This window comes from Hylaeus anthracinus, unplaced genomic scaffold, assembly GCF_026225885.1.
Source record: "Hylaeus anthracinus isolate JK02 unplaced genomic scaffold, UHH_iyHylAnth1.0_haploid 11985, whole genome shotgun sequence".
NCBI lineage: Eukaryota > Metazoa > Arthropoda > Insecta > Hymenoptera > Colletidae > Hylaeus > Hylaeus anthracinus.
Genome location: NW_026534333.1, coordinates 4,367,569 through 4,383,054, shown reverse-complemented (window position 1 = coordinate 4,383,054; position 15,486 = coordinate 4,367,569). Strand labels below are relative to the sequence as shown.

The 15,486-nt window shown below is 42.7% G+C and overlaps 3 protein-coding genes across 17 annotated transcripts in view; 1 reads left to right on the top strand and 2 right to left on the bottom strand.

Annotated features, from left to right (window-relative positions):
- Positions 1-15,486, top strand: part of LOC128887126 (calcitonin gene-related peptide type 1 receptor-like) — a 121,364-nt gene that overhangs the window by 85,485 nt on the left and 20,393 nt on the right. The window contains exon 1 of one of the 13 annotated variants that reach the window (XM_054142649.1): positions 13,761-13,882. The exons of 11 other annotated variants lie outside the window; for them this stretch is intronic. In XM_054142649.1, coding sequence (XP_053998624.1) covers positions 13,876-13,882 — 7 coding nt within the window. In that variant the 5' untranslated portion in view covers positions 13,761-13,875. Of the gene's footprint in view, positions 1-13,760; positions 13,883-15,486 lie in introns of those variants that run through there. One more of the 13 variants, XM_054142650.1, reaches the window with a different exon arrangement.
- LOC128887109 (uncharacterized) lies at positions 6-6,116 on the bottom strand. 2 transcript variants are annotated; one of them, XM_054142605.1, is made up of 2 exons: positions 5,576-6,116; positions 6-4,509 (listed from the first exon to the last, which is right to left on the bottom strand). In XM_054142605.1, the coding sequence occupies exon 2, from the start codon at positions 4,501-4,503 to the stop codon at positions 874-876; it is 3,630 nt and encodes a 1,209-aa protein (XP_053998580.1). In that variant the 5' UTR covers positions 4,504-4,509; positions 5,576-6,116; the 3' UTR covers positions 6-873. The 2 variants fall into 2 exon arrangements, with proteins under 2 accessions (XP_053998580.1, XP_053998579.1); XM_054142604.1 differs by having other exon boundaries at positions 6-4,512; positions 5,576-6,115.
- LOC128887119 (esterase FE4-like) lies at positions 7,288-13,795 on the bottom strand. 2 transcript variants are annotated; one of them, XM_054142621.1, is made up of 8 exons: positions 13,588-13,795; positions 10,204-10,492; positions 9,310-9,495; positions 8,893-9,095; positions 8,538-8,694; positions 8,054-8,393; positions 7,646-7,835; positions 7,288-7,534 (listed from the first exon to the last, which is right to left on the bottom strand). In XM_054142621.1, exons 1-8 carry the CDS (start codon positions 13,765-13,767, stop codon positions 7,424-7,426), a joined length of 1,656 nt encoding a protein of 551 aa, XP_053998596.1. In that variant the 5' UTR covers positions 13,768-13,795; the 3' UTR covers positions 7,288-7,423. The 2 variants fall into 2 exon arrangements, with proteins under 2 accessions (XP_053998596.1, XP_053998597.1); XM_054142622.1 differs by having other exon boundaries at positions 7,646-7,790; positions 8,076-8,393; positions 13,588-13,790.

Genomic DNA, 15,486 nt, shown 5'->3' with positions numbered 1-15,486 from the left:
GATTAAACACAATAACGATAACATTTTGCTCGCCATAAACTTCGGCTTTTAATAAATTCCAAATGTATACATACAAAAAATGTTGTAGAGAAACAATCTTGTTCCATCGTGTGTATCAAATCCACATATCGCTTCGCAATGCAATATATGTACATATCGTAATAACATTAAATAGTATGTTTAAGTGTGCGACAAACGTTTTGCGCTCAGTAGAAAAATACGTTCGACGACAAAATAAATTGCGGTATCGTCTGTTTTTCATCGAGTCTTTTAGCATAAAGGATGGGGGGTCATCCCATATGGAAATCGTAGCTGTATTTGACAATTTTCTTTTCGAAAACAATTTACTTAATGGAACATTTGTTTCCTGGAGTTTATTACACGCGTATCGAGCAATGAAAGAGTAATTATTAGTTAGATATTATTTAATGAAACCATTACGAAACGATCGGGGTTCTCGGGTACGATTAAACCTCGAATAAAAAACCAGGCATTCTCATTTTCTACAAATTGAAATTGCTTATAAAACGCTCGGTATTTTATTTCAAATCTAACCAAACCTATTAGACAGTCGTTCGAAAAAGACTTGGCGCGCAATGGTTCCAGCATCGCTACTTTACGTAAAAGAATCTGAATAAAAATTATATCTTTATTATTCGATACACGTATAACAAACGCCAGCAAACAGATGATCCATTAAGTAAATCGTCTTTGTAAAAGAAAATGTCGAATATAGCTCCGTTTCTCATGGTTACTCCTCCTCTTAAAATAAAAAATACCAACCATTCATCACGGTTGCTCGGATGCACATTAAAAGTACGCTGCACCCATCGATCGATTGTTCCGTTCAACGAATTCGTTCGCGAACCTAATTCATACATCGGGCGAGTCATCGTACCCGGTTTTGTTAAGAATATTACACATAAGACTCCTGATCGCCGGATGCTCGCACGAGGTGAACTTCCTTACCAACTGGTCGTACCTGGTCACGTAGTCCTTGGACTTAACAGGAGTTAACAATTTAACCGCCATCAACGTAGCCTCGATCGATCCAGTCTCCGCGAGTCCTTCGATAATCCCCAAATTACTGTCCTCCGACTCGTAATCTTTGAAAGGTTTCGACAGGAGGAAGCTCCAAAGCGTGTCGGATACAAAGAAGAGGAACAGTGGCGAGAAAATGGCGATCAATTCGGGCAACTTTTGGCCCAACTTAGCTCCGAACTCCTTGGGCGTTTTCACGGACATTTGTTCCTTCGCGAACACCATCAACAAGTAAGAGGTGGCGTCAGTCTGCGGCGTGAGGACGCTGAGGAACATTTTCATCGTCTCGTCGATCAGTCGCGGATCCACGTACACGTGCATGGCGAAACAAACTAGTTTGGTAATGATTTCCTGAACGGCGTGATTCACGGGGAAAAAGTGCGATTTTTTAGGATGCGGTACGTTCCAACGGTTCGTTACCGCTTCGACGAAGACGTTGGAGAAGATCGTCATTCGAGAGTACAGTTTATCCTTGGCTGGTAGCAGGAACGCGACGAGCACGAACGTTCCCGTGGGCCCAGAGATGTCCTGTTCGGGATGAAAAAGAAATCTTCGTAGGAGTTGCTCGATGAACTCTTCAGGTAGAAGATTGCATATGGCCTCGTTGATGCTTTGCAGCAAGGAGTTGATGTTCTTTGTGACAGTCTCTTGAGGAACTCCAGCTTCCGCGAAGTTGTCGATGGTCTTTAGCACGAGCTTGACGAAGTCCTCGAGGTAGTCATCGGGTATCTTAGAAATTGCCTTGATCACGTTGGGCATAGCGTCCACGTCCTTCGCCGTGAAGGTGGATATCATTTGACTCAGCAACGCCCACGTGGCTGGTCCGGGTTCTTCCCGAAACAAGTCATTAGCTTTATTAAATAGAACTTCTCGAATGGAGTAGTGCTCTTCGGTTTTCCATTGCGAGAGGAGGAAGTCGTGCAGCTGGTCGCGCGACGATACCATGTGCATCAACCTAATTCCGTGTTTTCGAACGGACACCCTCTGGCTGGTCAACATCTTTGCGAAGTTCGTGACTGTCATCAGCGAGGTCCTCCTGCAGACGTTTGTCAGAGCTAGCAGAGCGCTCGACAAGTAGTCACCGGCGCATAGTTTGCCTATAAGCGTCAACGGTACCGGGGGATTCGCGAATTTGATGCCGGAGATGGCGTCATGCACGAGGACATAATCACTCTGAGCGTCCTCGTGGTGAACATCGATCGTCTTCTCTTCGGGGATCAACGGCTCGATGATCTTTGTGAACGTTTCGCCGTGTACGAGGACAGCCAGGACCTTCAAAGCCATCCCCTTCTTTCTCTTTGTTAAATCCTGAAGACACTGCTCGACGAACTTCGTGGGGATGTCGTTGTACCAGCGCGTGGATCTCACGAAACGTTGCCGGCCCACGCAGTACCAATGGTCCTGGCACTCGTCGAGATACTCCTTCCACTTGGACAGAATGCTTTCGGGGTGCTTCTTCAGCAGGGCGAGAGCCTCTCCTGACTCGATGTCGGCGATGCTCGCAGTCTTCTCCTCCGCGCAGAAACGCTTGCAGAGTTCCTTCTCGTGCTTCTTCAGCAAGAATCGAAAACTGCCGGTTAGATAGGAGGCAGTCTCGTCGTTCCCTTGCATTATCCTCTCGATCTCCTTCACCAACCAGGGATAGTTGTTCACGGACATCCGTTCTATCCGAGCGTTGTGCTTGTGGCTCTGGCTGTGGTTCACGTGGTGCTCGTTGAACTCGTAGATGGAGCTGCAGAGGTCGTAGATTATTCCATCTCTGTTCTTCCAGGGAGGCTCGTTGGAGTTGTAGGATTTCGAGACTACATCAAGGCAGGCGTCGAGGCACATTCTCTCGTATTCAGGGTACTTTCTGAGAATATTCCAGTGTCCAGTGGATCGCGAGCTTTTCACGTCTACGAGCACGCTGATGAGCTGATCTATAGGTTGGTCGTAGATGATCCTGTAGTGAATAGCTGCCTCGATCATCCTAATCCCGGTTATGTTCATAGATGTCAGCTCCTTCTTCACCACAGCTCGCATGATGACGTCCATGAGAACCGTCCAGTGATTGCTGCTCATATGGGGAAGATCGTAGAGGCTCAACAGGCACTCGAACACTTTCATCAGGAACCACGGTTGTTCGTTTTTGTGTCTGTCCCTGGTGTACGTTAGAACGTCCAACAAAGCGTCGTCGTCCTTGTTTACTCTGCAGGAGTAGATCATTTGGCAGATCAGGGCCGCCCTGCACTCCATCTCCGATGTCTTCGCTATCTCCTCCTTGATAATTGTTAGCGATTCCTTGGTAGGCAGGTAACACCTCCAGCAATGCTTATAATCCATCCTGCTAGCCGTGTTGTCCCCCTTCTCCAGCTTGATCCTCGCTTGTTTGATTCGATCATCGGCGGGCAACATCCTCATCAACTGGAACGTCACCCTCTCCCAATCGTCGAGGATATTTCTCCCGTATACCCGGCGATACGAGTTCAGGAATAGGTCGAGCTTCTTCTCGCTCGGATAGTACTGTAAATAATCCAACATCTTGTCCGCGTCGAAGTCCAAGACGCTGCATGGGAACAACTTCCAGTAAACGGACTCTATGAGCTTCGCGCTGACCAGTTTCAACGGCACCAATTTAATATACAGCTTTGGTTTTTGTCGAAAGTACTCCTTGCCGTTCTTCAGGAGAGCCTCCGCGGCCTTGTTGCTGAGACGAACAGCCGGTGGAGATTTCTCGTGCATCTCGTACAGCTCGACGAACGATTTCAGTCGTTTCTTTACCAACGCACCCAAGAAGTCTCCGCACCCGTGAATGTTCACTGGGTGGAGGTTCCTGGTGTTACGGTCTGGGTTTGGCTTGCTCAATCTTAAATATCGTACCACGAAGTCGGGGTTCTTGTGGAAGATGGTGTCCAAGAGTTTGCGACTGAGAACGATCTTCCTTTCTACGATCGTGTTGTACATGAAGGTCTCGCTGCAGGCTGGTAGCAGAGGCAACGCTTGCTCGAGACCGTAAGAGCCTGCGACCGCGACGAAGAATTCCTCGGCGAGGGCGGACTCCTTTGGCGCCAGACGGATGGCTAGGGTCTTTATAATGCGCAATCTAGTGTTCAGGGTAACGTAGGGGAATAAGTGGTCGAAGAAGTATCGGACGTTGGTGATGGTCTTGTTGGTTCCGTCGAAGAAGCTCGAGGCTTGCAAGGCTTTGTTTACTATTGTCGCGTCTTCGGATTTCAGAGCCTCGGCGATGGCGGTGTAGATGCTCATGTTCTTTGAGTCCTTCTTGATCAGCATCTGGGCAGCCTGTGCTTGCACCAGGGGCATGAGTAACTGCGGGATTTTTTCTGATTCGATGATTCCTTCGAGACTGTTGCACTCCACCAATCGTTCCTTCACCACTTTCGCTATCCATTTGTACTTTTCGCCGGGTGTCGCGCCGGGTATACCCTGAATGGCGTCCAAGTAAGGCGTCTGGATATTCATTTTTCTCTGCTGAACAAATAAGATCGAACATTAGCGAGGCATATTACTTGTCGATGCATAAAACGAAAAGTTATTCGTCTGGTCGGTTAATGCGATGTAACGAAGTAACAGCGTGGACACTCGTCCGACTTGTTTTATCAGTGAACGTGTACGAGGTAAGATAATTTCGCAACATTGTGCAATGTTAATCTATATTACATTTTTTTTTTCAACGATTTAACAGGTCGTAAAAATTTTATTTCGATCGTGAAGTCCATACTAGTGGAACGAAAATGTTCTTTTACTTAATTATGCACTGTTTAGATTAGCGTAACATTGTACCAGCGGACTCGCGTATCGAGTGGATGATGCAGATTCGACACAATCGAACGTCTCTCGATACATACATGAGTCACCTGCAGCAACAGCCTGTCTGTATAATCTTATCTAAACCGCTACTGTTGCGTGGAATTTGTCGAAACAAACACGTCTGTTACGAGCGATTAGCTCATACCCACCACGTACAGAGCGACTCGTGAGACACGTTACAATTTTTCCGAAATATTTTGAAAGTGTAGAAAGTATTCGTACATCGATGAATTTCCAAAAAAAACTATGTGAAATTGTAATTTATTATCTTCTTTTTTATAAACAATGATATTCTACACATAGAATACATTCTACACCCACTGCACATAGTTCCATTAATCAAAAACAAAATAATACGAGGTGTCCGGCTGATGCAATGGAGTCAGTGTCACCGAACAAAACAATCGCGACGGACGAACGTTCCTTATCATCAAAACCACTCTCCAAGAGTATAAACATTTACGTTATACTCGTCATTCGATTCCCATTGTTCGAAAACCTCCTTTCTTTAACATTCTCGTTAACCCTACCAAACAGTTGAAAAAAAATCTGGTCGCGTGACTTTGTTTCTGTACACAACCAACGACAAAACGAAGCCTGCGAAACGTCACGTATGCACGCGAATAAAGGAATAATAAATTACTTCGAAACGTGACAGAGGAAACGTGTCACTCGTGCAGTCTCGTAATCGAATAACAAAAAATGCCGGAGCGGTTGTATTTACCTCGGAAATGGTAACCGGTGAACAGCGAGGAAAACGATCGTCGATCGAAGCCGTCCGATAATTTCGTCCCAATGGTTCCCCTTCCGGTCGTCGGACACTTTCGATTTTATGTCCGAATTGATCAAAAATTTCCTCCGTTTTATCGTTGACGTTTCACTGAGAATTTACGTCGGCCATAATTCGAGATATCGGGCGCGCAACCAGTTCGCGACAAAACACGGACGGCCTGTTCTCGAGGTACAAAATGAAGTTTGGTTCGCGTTGACTAATCTCAAACGTCACGTCACCACGTATTTACCCAGCCGCTGCGTGCGTTAGGTTAGGATCGCGTAAGCCGAGCCCATTTACGAAGAACAACGTAAATACTTGTCGAGGCAATGCTCTTGGCCCTCTACGCGATGCCTCGATTCCTCGACGAAAACTTTGTTCGCTCGCGATACCGTAATTCGTCAAGACAATAGCAAAAACACACCGGACATTATCGCTGCCGCGGGCAACTGATCAGCTGCGGCTTTGCGCGCTTGCGCGAGCCTTCTGGCGGCCTGGCACGAATCCAACTTCTCTTCTTTCTTCGTTTCCCGCAATCGATGGATGAGTAAGCGCGGTGTTTGGCCTCAGACGCATTCCTTGATGCGGGAAATTTATATTTTAAACCTGTGGCGTCATGCGATGGTCTGCGCGGAGCTTCGCGCGAAAGGACTATTCGATATACAGGGTGTCCCAAAAGTCGGGGAGGAGCCGGAAATGGGGGGTAGCTGAGACGATTCTGAACAACAATTTCCTTTGCAAAAATGTCGGATGGAGCTTCGTTAAGGAGATATTAAGCGAAAACCCCGACCAATCAGAGCGCGCGTAGACCGTTCGAGCGGCCGCGGTAGCGAAGGCTACGCGCTAGGCGGCAGCGTCAATGTCTTTCGATGCACGTTGAGTCACTTGTTCGCGTACAAGCGCGGCCGTCAGCGCGTAGCCTTCGCTACCGCGGCCGCTCGAACGGTCTACGCGCGCTCTGATTGGTCGGGGTTTTCGCTTAATATCTCCTTAACGAAGCTCCATCCGACATTTTTGCAAAGGAAATTGTTGTTCAGAATCGTCTCAGCTACCCCCCATTTCCGGCTCCTCCCCGACTTTTGGGACACCCTGTATACGCTAGGACACCAAACCACGAGTTATATTGTGGTTTGTTTCACTGCTGCATTTGTACAGCCACGATGAAGTTTGTAGTACGATTAATTAAATGCGAATATATAGCCTTAAGGGGAGAACGATAAATCAATGTTGGTTTAAATTAACAAAAAATAATACTGTGATTGTATATTCAATTATTTATAACTGTAGTTTAAGTACAAATATTTGCTAGTCGTTAGGTTCGATTACCAACCTTCTGAATCCTCAACTATTATAGTGATCTGGATCTTCGTTATAATGAGTCTATATAGATGATCGTTACAATTTATTTATACAATATATACGATGTCCAATAGTCGACAAATTTTGCTTATTGTTGTTCTTCTATCAGATTACAAGTGTAAAATTGAAATTAATTTCACACCCTCCATTTCATTACGTTGAATAATAATGAAACACACAGATTGCTCCGATATTTAGTTTTACAACCAACGTGTGCTCCTTTAGAACGTACGACCGAGAGGAATCGTTAGAGAATCGATTATCTAAATTTTGATTCTTGTTTTATTTAAGTAGAATTTTACACATTTGTTCCGCCTATGTCACTGGTATTATTGATTAATTTCACAGGCATGCGTATATACAAATTACAGATAGCGAGAAATTAGTAATCACAACTTGTTCTTCATTTTCTTCCAGTTGAAGGTGTGTTCGTCCAGTTTGTCAGTTTTCATCTGAAGTTTTTCGGTTATCTCTAAATAATTGTATTCGTTGCCTTTGCCCATGGGTTTCCAAGTGGTCGAGATCAGATTTGTGGTTACTGGAGTTGGATTCCTTAAATAAAAAATGATACGTATGAAATAAATGAATTAGACTAAAGGTTCATGGAATTTCAGAAAATTTCAGAGAATTCATAGGACTAAATCGAAATTACGCGTCGCATACCCAGTTTTTGCAAAGTCGGTCCACATTTGAGTGAAGTACTCTATGACTTTGTAGTCGTCGCTTCCGGGTCCCGGTGGTTTCATGTCCGCCAGCTTTATCACGTGTGGGAAGAAGAGGAAATACAGATCTTCGGCATGTGTCGTCCCTGTAAATAATATGTATATCAATGTGTACTGAATTAAACAATAATTTCAAGAAATCTATGAACTAACGCATCTATGACTAACGCATTTACTGCACTCCATACAATTTTTTATTGAAAATCAAAATCTAAAGCTCGATTTAGAAAACACTTTATTTGTTCTTTGGGTGTATAATAATCGACGCGGTTGTGCACAAACACAACCGCGTCGATTATTTTGAAGACAACAGAAGAGTTATAGCGATGGAAATAATTACGCGACAGTTAGAGAACAATTGTGCACCATACCTGGCAAAGTGACTTCCAATTTTTGTTTCATCAACGACTCGCCGGTTTCGTAGCAAAATTTGTAAAAGTACGTATTCTGGGGGTACTTCTCTCTTAAATCTTTGGCCACGTAGTGAATACCTTGAAGGAACGCTATGTCGCTTTGCAAATCCGCATAGTTTTGCAATGTTTTCTCGCCGATCGGTTGATCGCCGAAATATATACGTTTCAAATCTTCGATAGAAACACCGTCTTTCTTCAGCGAGTCCAGTGTGCTCGGAAAGATGGTGATCTCGAAATTGTTGTTGATTTTATCGTAGTCTTTAAAACGCTGCAGTGCTGAAAATATATAAATCAACATTACAACTAAAATTGTTAATTCAACAAAACAAGCTCCTTTATGTAATAACAAGGAAATAATAGCCAAGCTCGTTCGGTTAACTGAACTTGAGTGAAATGTAGCAAATGGTAACGTGAACTTACTCGTAACCAAGAAGCTTCCTTCGTTACTATTGTGACCAAGCAAATAGGGCACGCTAGGAGCGTTTTTCATTAGAACCGTTGGATGTTGTGGAATAAATGGGTTCGGGGATTTATCGTCGACGGTTGGTCCGAAGAATCCAAACATAGTGAACCTATCCTATAAAATTAACGATGAAATAGAAATTCAAGAATTAGTAAAGATACCATATTAACGTTAAACGTAACGGGTATTAAAATAATTATTTCACAAGTGCAGCGGTAACAGAGGTGACAAGTGTAAAAAAATAGATTTTCAATTACGAAAACTGAATGTTTTTGTTAAGTCGCTATACAAAATAGTCGCATTTGGCTTTACCTCTGGCGTGAGAAGTTCACACTCGGCGACTATGATTTTTAGCGGGTCCAACGTCGTCAGATATTCCACGGCTGTTTCAAGATCGGTCGTCTCTTTGCCTAGTTTGGCAACCAGCTGAAACACGGACTCTTTTGAGTTCTTGGCGCTCATGGTCCAAGGATTCAACGCCACTCCGCTCTGCGCTATCACTTTGTGAAACAATCCTGCAATCCAGAGTACAGCGGATATTTTATCTATATATAGATGTTTGTTTATTGGAAAATTTCATTTTGTCGACGAATGTCTTTGTATCAAGGAACCCAGGACGTCCTCCTTGATCTTAATGTTAGAAATAATATATTCTGACGAAAGGCCCCCAATTTCGATCTAAAATTTAAATTCTTCGAGTGGTTCTCTCATCGAAATCTCCCATCTTACCTCGAGCCATGGGCGATATGCTGAGAAAGTGCACCGAGGCAGCCCCAGCACTCTCTCCGAATATCGTGACGTTCTCTGGATCACCGCCAAAGCTCGCGATATTATCCTTGACCCATCTCAGCGCCATCACTTGGTCCTTCAGTCCTTGATTACCTGGAGCCATTTCGTTCTGTGTGTTGAGGAAACCTGCAACGATTCGAACGAATAATTTGCATTCTCTATCCACGTGAAGCTTTTTTCCATTGGCGAAATAAAGGAGCGACGCAACGTAATTGCAATTTAGCATAGTGCTGCTGGTGCTGCTATCGCTGTGTTCGGTCTGTCGCTGTCGGGGAAATAGTTTGGATCGGTGTCTCTCAATCTATCCGGTCTAAACGCCCACTTTGTCAGATTCGCTTTCTGATCCGCGCACTTTAAATTATTGAAAGCTTAAAATTTAATGATATAATAGTCGAAATAGCTTAGTTTAGGGGTTTAGTGGGTACTAGGCTCAGCTGTTGGGGAGCTAGAGAGTACTGAGCGCAACTATGAAGGTCTAGACTGTAGAGGATACTAATCTCAACTTCGGAGAGCTAGAGGGTACTGACCTCGGAGAGGGGAGGTCTAGAGGGTACTGAACTCAACTAGATCATAATAGAGGGTTAGCTACAGGAGCCTAGAGGGTACTGAGCTCAACTACATCATACCAGACGATACTAAGCTTAGCTACAGATGCCTAAAGGGTACTGAGCTCAACTATGGTAGACTAAAAGGTAGTAAGCTTAGCTACAGGGGGCTAGAGGATACTGAGCTTAGCTAGAGGAGACTAGAGAGTACTAAGCTTATCACGTTGAGAAACGATGGTTTCGACAAAACTCGTTACATATAAACGTTAATACTTGTGGAGTTACCCACCCAATATCCCAAGCCTGTAATTAATGGTGACCAGGACGATGTCCTTGCGGATGAGATAATCGGGCCCATAAATATAGTTGTCGCCGGATCCTTGAACAAAGGCACCGCCGTGCACCCAGACCATCACAGACCGCTTCGTGGCTGCGTTATCCAATGGCGTGTACACGTTCAGATACAGGCAATCGTCGCTTCCGACCACTTCTCGTACAATGAAGTCGAACTGAGCGCAAACGTTGCTGTACTTAGTGGCGTCCCTGCATCCGGTCCATGGCTCGGGAGGTTGGGAATCCTGGGTAGAAATAAACTATTCGTTAACTGTCGATTTGCTTAAAGGTCAATAGTATTTTTTTTTTACTCGAAAGTCTACGTTTTCCTATATATCGATGTAAAAACTGTCGCTTGATCGTGTAAGGGGAGAAGCCAGGAGCATACTTACGAATTTTTTTGGAAGCGAACGAAAAAACGTCTGCTAACAACTTTTAGAATAATCGAGGGAACGTTTTCTGACGCGTATGCCGAAATTGTTGTATTTAAAAATATTTTCAATTAACGGAGTTGCGTCTTAATCTTGCGAGGGTTGAATTTTAAATGGACGAATTCGATCTTTTTGTTCTCTAATCGAATACAAATAAGTCAAAGCAGTCTCGATCTGTGGATCTATTTCAACGTACAAACACGCTGCTTCGCTTTAATATTGTAGATATATCTACATTGTCATTGTCACAAAACATTAATAGCGTACAGTATTGTACGTTACATGCATCGATAATAACGGGGAATTCCTTCGCGAATGAACCTATGAATTTAAATGTTTTCTTCATCTTGCGCGTCCTGAACGCTGTCTCTTAGATTGTATGCGTCTTTTTATATTCGCAGTTTTTCAGTTAGTTTCTTCTTACGCAGCACCTGTATCGCACTTGTATGTGAACGTGTAGGATAAACCTGTTGAATGGCATGCCGACGATTGTGCGAAAAGTTCTAGTCGGGAATGTCTGGATCTACTGAATTCTTCTGATTCAAATCATCAGTCTCTAAAGAACGAATTAAAGACAAATTAATGAAATAAAAGTAGCATTTTACATTCCATGCGAGACGTTAAATTGAAACTATTATTATTTAATACTTATGTACTACGCATAGCTTCCATTAGATTCAGAAAAATGAACCTGCGAGTGAAAATTAAAAAAGAATAGTATTTCACGTTTTGTGCAATAATCAATTTATTTAACAGTGATATAAATATCACTTTGTTTCGAGGCACTTTCAGGTGAATTTGTTCTACTCGATAGCCGTGATAGTACCGGAAAAAATATTTAGAATACTATACGTTCGAAGACAAGAGCCCTTGGAATTTATTTTTAACCGACTTCGAAAAGGAGGAGGTTACTCAATTCGACACGTATATATATATATATATCTTTTTTTTCGACTTTGACATACAAAGATATTATTCTTTTCGTCGGAAATCGTATTGTTTAAAATGCAGAACGTTTTTGAGTGGTTTTCAACCGAATTGTTTACATATAAATTGATATAACATATGTCTAGTATCGTATTCGAGTCTAATTTCTCGCACGATTGACCTGAATATTAGAATTTATTACTCATCGCGTATTATTCGAATAAAACTTTCCATTGAACGTTCTAGAGATCTGTAACAATATTTATCGCGAGGAAAATTTCCATAATACTAACGAAGACACGCTATAAATCTCTAACTAGAATAGAAGAAAAAACCAGATAAGGTATTCGTTGGAATTGTCTGGAATTGGAGTTGTCTGTGTAACGAAGGAAATGGAACTTCGTAATAAACGCTTATGTTGCATCGAAGATATGAAACTCGTATGTCTTGATGTGCAAGACAGGCCTTGGCATAGTTCTGATAGGAAGCGTTGAATTGTAATAACTGTATCATGGCAAATAGTGCGATAACCCAAGTAACGGATAACAAATCGCGCAGAATTTACTGGAGTCTCTTTTCCAAGATGAAAAGTTGTTGTGTACGCCTTGCGTTACTAAACCTTGAGTTTCTTATAAATTTATTCGACCATTTTATTTTCCGTGTAGCTCATCATTAAGCAGAGTAGTTTATCACGTTCATTAATAGTTGAGATACTTCCTTGTAACGTTGATCACCTAAATTTTTGTTCAAGATTCCTACTATCAACAAGCATTAAGGTATATAAATCATGTGTATGTTGTGTGACCATCAAAAAGCTTGTAAATAAGATCAGTTGGATAAATGTAATTTACGAGTATGGTTTAATTAGCGTACATCAATCAAGTTCCATGTTTGATACTTTTTGTTTTCGTCGCTTATTTACACAGCGTTAAGATAATTATACCTTTCATCAAAAATCATTGCGATTAAAGTACAGAATGTTTCTGAGTTCACCGATCTCATTTTTTTTCTTCAACTTATTTAATTAAAAATTAATAATTAATATCCTGTAACAACATGCTCCATTTAAATCTTGATTAACATTTATTTGAAACGTTGAATGCCCAACATTATACGAAGACGTCTAAACTATTTACGACCATAATAATTAACTACATATTTCAGCTTGCCGATGATCAGCATATAAAATAAAACGGTCGGAGAAATCCACTTTCACTTAAAAAATCCTGTGAAAATCACAAAGTCCACTGACACAATCGAATATCTAACGACACGAGGCACTCAAAGAAGGTTATCGCTAGCATCTATTGGCGTTATCATCCATTAAATGAGATGTGACATTGAGCGAAATCAAGATTGCGAACCATTGGTCTCTTCTTGTTGTCAAGTGATGTCACAGTGGTTATCTGTGTGTAACTTTCGCATGTCCGCCAACGACAATTAACCTCGAATCTCAACAAAACGAAGATTGGGAACCATTGAACTCATCGAGTCGAGCAACGTCACAGTCGTTGCCGATGTAAAGTTTTCAAGTCCCTCGGCAACAATTCACCTCGGACCGTCAGCGAAACAGAAATTGGGAACCATTGGTCTCTTGGACTCGTGTAACGTCACAGTGGTTATCTGTGTAACGTCCGCAAGTCCCTCAACAGCAATTTATCTCGGATCTCAGCGAAGCAGAAGATTTGGAGCGATTAGCTCTCGGTCTCTTGGACTCGTGTAACGTCACAGTGGTTATCTGTGTAACGTCCGCAAGTCCCTCAACACCGATTCACCTCGAATCCCAAGAAAACGAAGATCGGGAACCATTGGTCTTCTCTTACAGTCGTTACGAATGTAAAGTCTCCAAGTCCCTCGGCAACAATTCACCTCGGACCGTCAGCGAAACAAAGATTGCGAACCATTGGCACGTTGGTCTGTTGGGAGTCGAGTGACGGCGCAATCGTTACCTATGCGACCTCTCCGAGCACGTTAACATTCACCTTGAACCTGAGCGGACCAGTGGGAGGCTTCGCGTACGGGATCCCACGAAAGGCGAGGTATTGTTCGCCATAGACGTTGTCCTCGACCACGCCGCGCAGCTGCCCCTGCTTCACGTTCACTACCGGATTTTTGCACGCCATGTGATACGCCTGGACGCAAACTTGTCGGAGCAGTAGCATGAACTAATCCGAGGGCTCGCCTAGCAGCGAGGTTTTAAAGTCTTCTGCAACTTCGAGTCATCGAACAGCCGTAGAGGAGGGGATACGTGATGGCCCACGCGTGGAAGTATGCTCAGTTTGTACTGTGTGTTTGATATGCCTACAATGTGTATTTATATCCCCTCCACGGGGCGTATTTACACGCCAAGAGTAACGGTTTACGCGTTTCCTTTGTAAACAAAGGCCGAAGAACGTACGTAGGTCTCGATAAAATTCCAAATTATACTCCGAAAATAAGTTGGCTCGATTAACTTTTGTGATACCGTCTGATTTTATAACTGAAGGTTTCCGATGATATTAATACTCCTAACGAAGACGAGATATAATTATTTAAATAGTCGTTTCAGTACCTCGGTCTTCTCGACGTTATTTGAGAAAAAGGTAATGGTTACATTTTTTTTTTCTGGATATCGCTGCATCGAAACAGGTTTGAATTCGGCTGCGAAGGATTCCAAAGACGTTTAACGACGGTCACGTGTTCTTCAGCATGAAGTAATTTCGCCGAGGAGGGATAAAGCAAGCTTCTCGAGGTTGTAATAATGGTCATCGAGACGCGACGCGCGAACAGATGTCGAGTAGTCGCGTCAATCGAGTACTTGAATGTCTGGAGCGAAAGAATAATTTAATTTCAGGGATGGATCTATCATGCCCCAACGCCCCAAGGAAGACAAAATAACGAGCTTCTTATTTTTTAATATTTTAAATTTAACTATTACTCAGAAGCGTGGAAAAAATAATTGTTTTATCTCTGAAAAATAACGTGGTTTTCATGAATAAACATCGATAAGTAAACTTATCTTCGTCAGAAAAGCTCAGAATTAACGACACGATACAGATAGCGAAAAGATTGAATGATAAGTGAAACAACAGTTTATAAAGGCTGCTTCAGCCTTTACCTCAGCCCGCTGAAAAATATCCGATTCATTCGTAACGGACGAGTTGTACTTACTTCAAAGGCCGAAGCGACCTACTTGTTGCGCGATCCTTTTCACTCAGAGTACATTTTTCCTTATCTATTTTTTCTGTCGAGTTTGGGAGACTTCGAAAGACAATCTTTTATTAAATTTCTACCGAACAGCGTGTCGTTATTGCGTATTTTCATCCTAATTTACAGTTCTTTTTATTTACTTAATATATTCATGTACTCTTCTACATTATAGAAGTCTCTCTGAAAGTATGATGTTATGTTTTTCATGAAACATAACCGTAACGATATTATTTCTATTTAAATCGTCCATGAATTGGAACCATTTTTGTGCAAATATCCACGAAAAGGATTTTTTTGGCCTTTTCAGGGCGAATTGAAAAATGAAGAAAATTTCTGCCAGAACTTAAACAGCAACTAAACAAAATTTCATTTATCCACGAACAGAATAAAGCTTCCTCGCTCTTTCACTTCGAAAACAGAGAAAAGGTGCGAAGATGTTCGTTGTACCGGCGACGTTGTCTGTCGTGGCCAGTGACGGGCGCCAAACGATATTAACTTCGTCCTTTCGTTCCGCGAATAAGACGTCTCTGGAAAACTGTCTCGGAACGACAAGTAGCAAACTCTTTCCCCAAGAAACACGAGATGAAAATGCGGGTAAACCGAACCGTCCCGTGAAAATCGATACGCGGCGAACGAAGCTATCCGTTACCGTTCCCATTCGTCCACGAATTAACCGTCCGTGTTTTCCCCTT

Excerpts from the sequence above, each read along its gene's own strand:
- LOC128887119 (XM_054142621.1), bottom strand. The coding sequence starts at position 13,767 with ATGCTACTGCTCCGACAAGTTTGCGTCCAGGCGTATCACATGGCGTGC. Across the intron at positions 10,493-13,587 it reads CTGGTCCGCTCAGGTTCAAG|GATTCCCAACCTCCCGAGCC; the intron begins GTGAATGTTAAC and ends ATTTCTACCCAG. Across the intron at positions 8,695-8,892 it reads GTGAACTTCTCACGCCAGAG|GATAGGTTCACTATGTTTGG; the intron begins GTAAAGCCAAAT and ends TTAATTTTATAG.
- LOC128887109 (XM_054142605.1), bottom strand. The coding sequence starts at position 4,503 with ATGAATATCCAGACGCCTTACTTGGACGCCATTCAGGGTATACCCGGC.